Here is an 11,566-nt window from a genome sequence, read left to right as displayed (position 1 = left end):
CTCATAAATTATATAGATTAAAAAAAATTGTGTTGGACTCAGTGTCGCACAATTATTTTAGTCTTCTCTTAAATACTCTTTTGAATTGTTTGGGGAATAAAAACACTGCCGTGAGATGGAAAGCCATCAGAGGATTTCAAGACAGGGCATGACACGATTATCACCTCACGTTTTAGGGAGAGAACCAAAGAGTAGAAAAAGAGTAGGGATTGGGGTGATGGGAGGAACGGAGGGAGATGCTAGTTAGGTGGACATAATAATCCCGGCAAGAGGAAAAAAAAGTAACTCCTTAGGAAAAAAATCTTTTGTTTTAAGGTATGAATTTCTGGCCAGAAGCTCTATTAAGGAAGAGATTTAAGAGATATAGAAGGCTCAGAAAGTTAGAATTCTGATAATACAGTTACAACATATTTGGATCAATGGATTTCACCCTTTTCCTTTTCCCCAAATAAAATCTTAGGCGAGACTTTAATGTATAACATGGAGCTGTTCTGTTTGCAAAGGGGCCGGCTCTCTGGAGTTTTATTTCTCTATGTCTTTCCTACCCCGTAGATTAAGAGAGAAATAGTTAAAACAATGTTGCCTTATGACTGATGCTCATATTTTAAAAATAAATACATGGAGAAGCAGCAGAGTTGAGTGGCTAGGAATGTGAGCTTGGATCAAACAGCCTGAGTTCGAATCCTGGCTCTGCCACTTAACTAGCTATGTAATCTCGAATAGTTACTTAACTACCCTGTGCCTCTCAGTTTTCTCATCTGTAAATGGAGATGGTAATAGTAGCCACTTCCCCTGAGTGGCTGGAGGGGATTCAATGAGTTAGTTTTGCAAAGTTGCCACAGTGTCACACACACAGTGTCACAGTGGCACACAGGAAGCATTCAATACTGCGGTCTCCTCTACAGCACACCACACAGGCTGTGTAGACCCTGCTACAGCCCTCCAGAGACTGGGCTCTCCCCCTTTTGTAAGTCAGCTTGTTCCATTTTTTTTTTTTTTTTTTTTTTTAGAAATCGTAATCTTATATTGAGCCAAAATCTTTCAATTACTTGAACAGTTATTAATTTAAGATCATGCTATCTAATATGATAGCCACTGGCCACATGTGACTATTGAGCGCTTGAAGTGTGGCTGGTTTGGATTGAGATGAGCAGTAAGTGTAAAATACACATCAGATTTTGAAGCCCTAGTATGAAAAGAAGTTAAAATATTGCATTAATCATTTTTATATTAGTTACATACCAAAAGCATCATATTTGACTATATCATTTAAAATAAAATTTATTAAAATTAATTTCACATCTTTGTAATTTTTCAATGTAGCTACTAGAAAATTTACACGTGTGGCTCACACTGTACTTCTACTAAACAGTGCTGTTCTAAGGCAAGGAGGCCATGCTAATAGTAATAAGTAATATAAAGAATTCCAATAAAATGTACAAGTACGAATTATCCCCCTTAGGGATAATCTTGACTCTACTTTTAATTAAAAATGAATCAATAGAGGAGGGATAATTAATTTAACAAAGGTACCTGAGTTACTCTTCATGGCTGGAGTCTATTTAAGAGAGAGAACTGTTATTCTGTTAGGTCCAGCATTCTTGGGAATGGTGAACTCAGTAACTTCTGGGGTTCTCCTAAGGCAAGACTAAGAACCCTGGTTTTAAAGGAGCCTAAAAAAATTCCATTATCATTTCATAGGGTGGGTGATTATCCTCCAATTTATTCTCTCTTTCTTTTGCAAATTTATATTTTTGCCTTTACTAAAAGCTGATTTATCCACAGTTATCAGCTGTGGTAGAGATCCCCCACATTTTGCTGTTTTCATAATGGCTAGAGTTTATAAAGATATGGAATCTTAACATGTATTTCTATCATCAAAGAAAAGCTAACTGACATTAAGGCTATTTCCGTGGTTCGATTTTATGCTAAGTTCTTGGGAATTGGTAACTTACATTTGATTTAGGGAGTACTTGATTAAATGGAACACCCAATTTCCTGACCATGTCAGATAATAGTGGTATTTGCTGTATTTTATAGCCCGCTTAAGCACAACCATATATGTTTGTATGGGCAGAGAACTAAAATAATTAACACTGATTAAGATTTGTGTTGCATTTTGTCTTTGTCAGGATAATGATGTGAAATCTTATTTGCTCGATGGTAATTCTGTAAGGTAAATTGGTACCAGTGTCTATTTTCTAGACATAGAGATTATAGGTGAAATAATTTCCCCAGCCTTAACTTGTAAGTCTTCGTCTTTTCGTATATTCCGAGTGAGTTGTGCAGCCTCAGAAGTGTGATTTTTCTTGGCTATGAGATTTGCTCCTCAGGTCTGTGTTACTCTGCAGTTTCTTTTCCTGTACTTTAGTGAAGAGATTGGCTAGAAAAATGAAGATGGTGCAGTTGTTAATTATAGATGTGTCAGTTATAGAAATCCCAGACCTACCCCAAGTAGAGGTTGTGATTGCACACGAGTTGTTTTCTACAGTTATCCAACTGACGTATAGCGGTTTATTTTCCAAAGCCATTGCAATGGACTTGCATGAAGTGCTGTTTCAGAGTCTGCTTATAGTCAGTCATCTTTTGAAGTATTTTCCATGCCTCAGTGGAAGTTTTAGGGCTTTCCATAATTCCTGTATGTTTTCTGGGGAGGCATACCAACCCTGATTCTTCATTTACAACTGACATACTGGGTACTACAGGCAACCTATTACAACCTAATACAAGGAATTTTAAACTCTTGCTTCTGGATGATTAACTCTTCAAAATGCATGAGATAAGATCGTGGGTTTAATCCCTAGTAATTGCCAAGATGATGTCTGTAACCCTTACAAGTAGTGGCATTAAAGCTCTTCCATTTGTCGCAAAACTGGAAAAACAAAACCCTCAAAAAATTCTTTTCCTATTAATAGTGAATATGGGGGATAGCACCATCTCTACAAACAAATGGATAAATGAATCAAAAACACCCCACACTGTTTTTAAAGGTCATTATTCACTGTTATCTTTTCATGATGCTGGAAGAGAGGTCTTACTTCAACACTAAAGTCCTCACACACCACTCTGCCACCGAAGACACTAGCATATTTTTGCATATACTTAGGTTTCCTCTCTTAAAATGCGAAACTCCAAACCACATAAACCAGGAAACTACTCATATGAAAATGACAATTTAGTGTGGCTCCCCTGTGTTTTTTCTTAGTGGTGCATTTTTAGTAATTGATTCAGAGATGTGGTTTCTCTCCCTGGGAACCAGAGATCTTCTGTCTTTTTTTCTCTGCGTTGCAGTGAACTCATTGCAGAATTCATGGCACCTGAGCTGCTTTCTAAAGCAAACCAGAGAAATAAAATGCGATTTATAGCTTACCTAGAGGTTTCATGAGGACGAGATGGACCTGGCTTATATTGGCTGCCTCAGAGATAAATAAACCAAACAGTGTCTCCAGCATTAATCGGGCAACACAAGGGGATCCTTTTTGGATTTCAACCACATGGCGATGTTTAGGAATGGAGCTCAGCTTCCAGAATTCAGCTGGAGTTTAAATGGGCAAGTCCGTTCTGACCAGGCCTCGTATGGTCCCTGCTGGGCTTGATGGGCTTAATTCTCCCTTGGCTAATAAACAGGAAGTTGGTTGGTGCACACGTTAGTTTAAGTGAGCTGTTAGGTTCTGATTCCATTTCCTGCGAGGCACTATATACACATTGCAGAATAAACTTGTGTTGCGTTGAAACCTGGACAGAGCGGGGTAAGAACTTTGAGACGGTCTTTCTCCTCTGCTGAATACTGCAGAGTAGGAACATGGCCAGCGGAGGAATGAGGGAGGTAGGGTAGGAGCAGAGGTTACTTTGGGCATAGCTTTGCAGGACATCGTGGGGATGGGAATCTCGTACAGAGATTTTCCTTCCCTCTTGATAACTGAATTCAGCGCTCGCTTCTAAAATTAGGTTGTTCTGGCCATGAGTAGGTTGAAACTGACCTCTAGGGTACCTGTCTCCTCCAGTACTACCCTGCACTGACAATCCCATTTCTGAATAGTTCTCTGATTACGTCATTGGATAAATGCATGGCCAGTCACCTTGAAATATCCTGTCTCCTGGAAAAAGGCTCAAGACTATATTACCTTACCGTGATTTCTCTTGTACTTTATCATCCTCCTTTCACTGTGTGCACGTGTGTGTGCAGGTATCTGTGTGCGTGCGCCCTTGGGTGTGCGTGTGTACTCCATGCAATATTCTTTCTCAGAGTATATTTTTTGGGAAGATCCGTCCTGGGTTAGTGATTGGGTGGGTGGGAATAAGAAAAGGAAATTTAAACTACTAACCCTTCAAAGCATAGGAATAGTAAAAGAAATTTTTAAAATTTTCTTTTAAAAAATCCACTGTAGAATATTTATGCAGTTACTGTGAACCCTTTATAATTTGAATATTACTAATTTGAGTGAATGTTATAATTTGAATGAAGTATGGACCATAAAATTATACCCCCAAATGTCAACTACTTTTGGCAAAAGATGATAATTCCTGGTTGGCCTGTTAAGGAACCGCAAAGTTTGCCCTCCCTTTCTCCACCCATGCTTGCAAAAGAGCACTTTTCCAGCTAAAATAATATTACATTAGCATGTTACTGTTTACATATATTACCTCATTTATTATATACAAACTCATTGCTAGCCATCCAAGCTGTCCCCAACCTTTTTGGCACCAGGGACCGGTGCTTCTATGAGAATCTAATGCCTGATGATCTGAGGTGGAGCTGAGGCGGCGATGCTGGCGCTGGGGAGCGGCTGCAAATACAGATAAAGCTTCGCTCGCCCGCCCGCCGTTCACCTCCTGCTGTGTGGCCCGGTTCCTAACAGGCCATGGACCTACGGTATCAGTTTGCAGCCTGGGGTTTGGGGACCCCTGCTCTATGGCACTGTGCTCCATAAAGAAATTCAGTGTGATGCAGACTGCCTTGGCTCCTTTCTAGACAGTTTATTAAATTAAGTACTCAGATTACCTCATTTTAAGATTAGCCTAAGCCTACATCATCGGTCCCCTAGGACAGCATCAGAGTGATGTTCCAGTGTCCCATAAACACCTATAATGAGACCCTGAAGAAAATCTTAGGCACTGCTTCGCGACTATTTCCTTACACCTTTTAGATTTTTTGTTATTTATAGGCCTTTCGGCTTCTACTTTTGCCTGCTTTTTCTCACTTATTTCTGGATAACCTCTGTTTTCTAATTCTGTGGTTCGTAGGGACACCAGTAGGCATATGACAGGAGATTCTTGAGGCTTGCCCGGTTTCATTTACTGATAATGGCGATTAGGATGATGATCGTAGCAGTAGCAGCAACAGCAACAGAAGGTGCCATATGTGAAGTTGTCACTTAACTGTGTGCCCCTCTCCCCCAATACAGTTGACAGGCCTCACCTCATTTATACCTCAAACAGCCTGTGGGCGATAGTTGTAATCATCATCCCCATTTTACAGGTGAGAAAGCTGAGACTCTGCGGGGCTCAGCGACTAGGACACACTTACTAAGACAGCGTGAAAGCCAGGAGAGGAGCTGACTCCAAAGCCTGTCGTCCTTCTCCTCAGCCACGTTTCGTTTCCTCTGTGTCGTCAGTCACATTGGAACAAATAATGGACTGACTGAAGCTGGTGAAGGACAGTCGGGCCAGAATTCACTCAGACAAGTTTGGCCAAGTCGATAGAAGTCAAACCTTGGCTCTGTTGGCATTTCGTTGCTCAAGTAATGCATAGACTCCTGGTGTGAACTTGCCCTTGGGAATGTCGTGGAGAAAAACTGATGCAATCACTGTTCCCATCTGAAAGTATCATTTAAAAATATCCTTTAGAGTACTTGGGTCTGGAGCTTTTTGGAGGCAAGAGCACGTCTGGTTTTCTAGTAAAATCAGAGTCAGAGCTTTATTGCAGATTTTGGTGGGGTTGTGGCAGGGTTGATCTATGGTATGGCTGCGGGGGCAGCCAGCTGGAGTGGGAACATCTGCACAGAAATGCCTTTGGAAATTAAACATTGCAATGAAAACATTCTTCTGAAGGCAGATTTCCAGGTGTGCTGTAAAGCATGCTAGGCTGTAATTGAAATGTAAAAGAATGCTTCAAAAGCAGTGATCTATTTTTTGGTGATTGTTGTGCTAATCCTGAAATCTGAGCATTAATTAATATAAAGACAGGATTGGATGCATAAAAGTACCTGTTTTAATCATTTAGCACATTGTTCAAAACTAAACTGGTTGAAGCTTCAAATCTAAGGGCGAAAATCCCACTTTCATCTATCAAATCCCACTGTAAACTGCCAAGAAGAGCCACCGGGGGCCCCTGTGACAGCTGCAAAGAGATCCCCCCTACTCTGAAAGCCCGACATGGAGAGATTTGCGGCAGTTCATGGATAATGAAGCGGTGGAGGCTGTGTTTTTTAAAGGACTCCATTAAAGCCCAGAAAGAGTGAATCAGTTTTTAGTTAAAATCTGGTTCTGGATGAATACATTCTACACTGTGGAAGCTTTCAGCTGGCAGAAGGTTTTGTCTTAGAAGTTGAGTAATCAGTTACCTTGCTGTTAGCAGGTGCAAGAGCTGTGCTCACCTTTGCCAGCGTGCTCCATATGAGAGCACGAGGCATTCAGAAGCCACAGGAGAGTCAGCCTTGAGATCTTAAGAAAAAAGTCAGCACTGTCCCCTCTGTCCCCTGCCCCTTACCTCATGTAGATGCATCGATATCCACGTATACAGACAGCAGCAGTGGGTGTGAATACTGCCTCTGCAGACTCAGTGTAGGTCAAAGGATTGTGTGCATGTGATTTCTTTATAATTCGACCCAAACTTAGAAAGTAAAAGCTGACCCTTGTGGATGGGCTGGGCATTCGAAGGTGACGTGAGGCTCTGGAGTCTCGTTTCCTGTGTGGTCTTGGGATGGCCCTTGTGAGCATGAACTGATGCTGTTTTACCCTTTTATCCAGACACACTACTTTGGCCTTTGGTTTCTCAGCAAGAGCCAGCAAGCACGATGGGTGGAGCTGGAGAAACCTCTGAAGAAACATCTGGACAAATTCGCTAATGAGCCTCTGCTTTTCTTCGGAGTCATGTTTTATGTGCCAAATGTGTCATGGCTTCAGCAAGAGGCCACAAGGTAGGTACATTTTTCCCCATGTTCTCTATAAGGGTGGGGATGAACTGTGAGGCTTCAGATGATGCAGATGAGCTGGTTGATATAGGAGTGTGTGTGTGTGTGGGGGCGGGGGTTGGGGAGGGGAGAGGGTGGGGTAGATAGAGATTGTTTGCCAGTTGCTTTGTAGCTCTGTAGTTGTCATTGGAATCCATGTAGCCAACCCCAGTGGTTCCCTATAATGCTAGTAAGGTAGCAGCGATCCTGAGTTAGGTAGCATTTTGTGTCTAGCGGCATAGAAGTATCAGTTAGGGACTATGGGTAAAATACACTAGAATTTAATAAAAAAATTAATTGCCTGTTTTCTGTTTAGTCCACTCCTTCCCTCAGAACGTCCCCAAACAAAAAGTACCATCAGACTTTGGACTTGAGCATTGAGGAGGGAACGGAAGATGAGAGGGGTAGAGTTGAGGAAAATGTGGAGAGAGCCAGAGTTTTGATTGTCGTAGGTTAAATGAGAGGAGACCCAGGACTGGGTCCCACCCTCCTGCTCAGTGGCCGCTTGACGTTGGAGAAAGTCACCTGCCATCTTGGAAACGGTGTTTCCCCTTGTCTGTAAAAGAGGGATTTGGATAAGTTCCTAAAGTTCTGATAGTCTACGAGTCTGTGAACGAAGCAAGTGCATTTTTATTGGGGTTAGTACAGTCAACCATTGGTAAGAGTTTTCCATTAACATATGCTGGGGGTGAAGAGTCTTCTTTATTTTCCTAATAAAGGGAATTACTCACTGATTCTCACCTTTGACCCTGATCATGGCATTCAGCGTGCTGGAGAAGGAACACCAGTGATGAACTGAGACAAAGGAAGAGTATCCTACTCGATTATTACATATATAGTTTCTGAGATTTTAAATTTCTGAGATAAGGATGCATTTGAAATTTTTATGTGCATTTTAAGGTAATAGTTTCTATAATCTTTTGTTAAGTCAAAAACTATTGTAAGCTGACGGTGTCTGTATAAACAGAGGTCGTGAGGGTCTCACAGTTTGACCCAGAAAACCCGTGTTGACTCTTTCAGGTGTCAGTCATTTGAAGCACTTGGTTGCATATTGTCGTGCATTGTTTTCAAGTTATTTCCCTCCTCTGAGTCCTTTATTTACAAGGAATTATTTATGCCTCAAAATGGAATGGTTTCCTCTGGCTCTGACTCTTCTGTGAATACTTTACACACTGTTAGGAACACAGCATTAGGTTAATAGGGACTTGCTGATCTGTGGCTCTCGGACCATTAAATGCGAGGCGATGAGTAACAAGGATGAAACCCGGGCTATTAATGCATACTGGAAGAAGTTCCATCTGTGAGAAAGAAACAAGGCGTTGTCACTTGAGACAGACTTATTCTGTAAGTTCTTTTGTTGAGGAAGAGCAGTTGAAATGGCCAGGGACTCAGAAATTGTGCTTTATGAACTTAAAGAAGGTTGTTTAAGCTTAGAAAAATGAAGACTTGCAAGGCTGCTATAGCCGCTTAGGGGATTTGAAGACTCACGGGGAGGAGATTCTGGGTCACCTCTGGAACACAAAATGAGGGCTGATAGTGAAATTCAAGGAGTTGAAAGACTGGTTATTTAGCTCAAATGAGAACACAGTTTCTAATAATTAAAACCATGTAAAAGTGAAACAGTCAGACATGTAAAAGCAACATCCAGCCCCAGTGTCTGGAAGTGTGGTAGCACCGAGCGGGTCCTCGGTGTGGTGTCCTGTAGACGAGGCCACCGCGTGGGGTAGGATGTCAGACCAGGCCGATGGTTCTCACACAGACCAGGGCCTGGGCCATTTATCATAAATATGGATTCTAGGGCTGTATCAGAGGTCTGAACTGGAATATCTAAGGCTAGGATCCAGGAGGATGTACTGTTTAAAATAAATAATAGTCCCTGGCAGTTCTGATGGTCATCGAGACTTGGGATTAGTAAATGAGTCAACCTCCAAAGCCCTTTACAGTTTTAGATTCTCCACGTAAGTAAAGTTAACGACGCATTATTTGACTGTCAATATTCACATTCATAAGCTGAAACAAAGCAAAAAGTGTTTAAATCTCAAAATCTGTGGTATAGGGTAAGAATTTGTGGTGGTGGTGGTTATAGAGAATAGCAAGCATTTTTTTTTTTTTTAATTTATTGTTGCTCAGTTAGCTTGGTTCAGTTTAATAAGGAAGGCCAGAAGTGTTTTCCAACACAGGATTTTGAAGCAAACTGTTATTTGATCAGAAAAACTACAAAGAAAATAATTCAAAACTTTGAAGGACATTTTTAGGCTTAAATGTTGGCAGTTAGCTATAGACATTTCAGGTATAACCTCTGTATGTCAAAGGATGTTTAAAGTTAGGAGCTGGGTTTGCACGAGGAGGCATGTGTGTGTGCGCGCGCGCGTGTGTGTGTGTGTGTGTGTGCGCGCGCGTGTGTTTCAGCACTGTAGGAATTTTCGTTGCCCCATGGGGCCATACAACTGGAATGTGCCAAGGGCTGTCAGAGCAAGTCAAAGGCTTAACCTGGGGAGATGGAGAAATAGTATTCTAAGTAAAGAGAAATGTATAGAGGGAGAAAAGAAAGGAAAAAGGAATAACATATACTTGGGAAGGCCCAGAGGCCACCAACAGTGACGCAGGTGTGACTCACCAGACCTGCTGTGGGTGGTAGACACATAGACTAGAGTAGAAAAGGAGACCTGGTTTGGATGGATAACATTTTTTTTTTAAATTTATTAATTTTAATTAGTTTCAAGTATACAGGACATTGGTTAGACATCTATCTAGTTCATAAAACGATCCCCCCAATTGCTCCCTCCCTTCCCTGGCCCTCCACTTAGCCATCATATTAATGCTAACTGCATTCCCTCTGCTGTGCTCCCCATCCCCATGATCAACTATCAACTACTAATCTGTACTTCTTTAACCCTTTTAAATGCTCAAGGTTTCTGGGTTTGATGTTAGAGACGAATAGAGCTGAATTTAAAGTCATTAGAAGCCTTTTTTCAGGGGTTGGGGGAGTGGCGGGGGAGGAATCTGAGCCTTCTTGGGAAGTTTTAGAAGCATCTGGGGTCCCATCTGAATATCGAAACTGTCTCCAGGCAGAGCAGCCTAGGAGAAAGCAGTGGTGGGGTGGGCGGGGTTCTAGAGGAGTGTTTCATAGAAGGAGGAGGGTTAGTGATTAACTCACCAGCCATCCTCTCATCCAAGTTACCAGGCATCTCAGGTGGGAGATGGGCTTTGGCATCTGAGAGCACCTGGGATCTGCCGTGTCTGACACAAAACAGTTAGCCTTTGTGATGCCCTCAGAGTAAGATGTTTGCATAGATTAGAAGTAGAAATCTGTCTTTCATTGTGGGCAACCGTTGGAGGAGGCAACCATTCAACCATCTGTGCTTAAAAAATAAGCCTTTGTCTGAAGCCAACCAGACTTGTTTTTACCCAACACATGTTTGCAATGGTTTGGCTACTTCTTCTTGAGAGTAAGCAGGTTCTATAGTATTAGGACCAGCCATTTCTTATCTCTGAATAAGGACAAAGTTCAGAATTAATACTCTGGGTTTTTTCATTTATTTATTTATTTTTATGGGGTGTGTGTGAACCTCTATATGTTAAGACATATAGAGGTGAACGGAAGATGTATTTAAAATGCATCTATTTCAGTTCTTGTCCCCAGACAGTCCCATTCTAGAAAACTTGGAAATTCATAGAGTATATGGAACAACAGAACAAAAATTTGTGAATGGTGTTGGTTGCAAACCATTTAAGAAGGTGATGGACTTTATTAAAATGATCAAGTCCAGATTTTTTAACTTAGAAAATTGAGAAGCTCTGTTGTTGTTGTTGTTGTTGTTGTTGTTGATTTTTATTTTTTTACATTAACTTTGACATACTTTGTCTCGTCTCATCTCCCTGGCTATGACTTTTGAAGAACAAACCTCTTCATAAGTGAGAGAAACCAGCTAAGAAACTGTGATCACACTGGAAAAGAAATGGACAATTCAGGCTCCACTTTTAGGTGATAATTGAATGAGAAGACAAAAGATATCAAAAAAAGAATACACACGGGAGTGCACATAAAAGGAAAAAAAAAATTCTTGACATTCTTACAGAAGTGCGAAAAAAACTGGTGAACAGGACACACTAGTAGACAGATGGAGGATGAGTCATGAAACCATAGGAATTAAAAAGATTAAGAGTTGGTTAACCCCACTCCAGACTGTAAGACACATTATCTTGGGGCTTTAAAAATGTTAGTTTCCCCCTCCCCCCTTTTTGGTTAAAATGACTCAAGGGATGGGGCCACCATAATTTTTGTTTCCATTTTGCTTTGCTTCTCTTATTCTTTTTTTGCCAGCTTTTCTGTTCGGCGAAGGGACTCTTGCTAGCAGGTCCTCTTCCCCCATTATATTCTCCTCCTGACTCCA

The 11,566-nt window shown here is 41.3% G+C and overlaps 1 protein-coding gene across 1 annotated transcript in view; it reads left to right on the top strand.

The window, feature by feature from the left end:
* PTPN14 (protein tyrosine phosphatase, non-receptor type 14) overlaps positions 1-11,566 on the top strand; it is a 160,438-nt gene that overhangs the window by 67,783 nt on the left and 81,089 nt on the right. The window contains exon 4 of the mRNA XM_011364531.2: positions 6,970-7,139. Within this exon, the coding sequence (XP_011362833.1) occupies positions 6,970-7,139 (170 nt within the window). The remainder of the gene's footprint in view (positions 1-6,969; positions 7,140-11,566) is intronic.

The sequence above is a fragment of the Pteropus vampyrus genome, unplaced genomic scaffold, assembly GCF_000151845.1.
Source record: "Pteropus vampyrus isolate Shadow unplaced genomic scaffold, Pvam_2.0 Scaffold98, whole genome shotgun sequence".
NCBI lineage: Eukaryota > Metazoa > Chordata > Mammalia > Chiroptera > Pteropodidae > Pteropus > Pteropus vampyrus.
The sequence above is the reverse complement of the archived record's forward strand: the minus strand, read 5'-3'. Positions and strand labels throughout refer to the sequence as shown.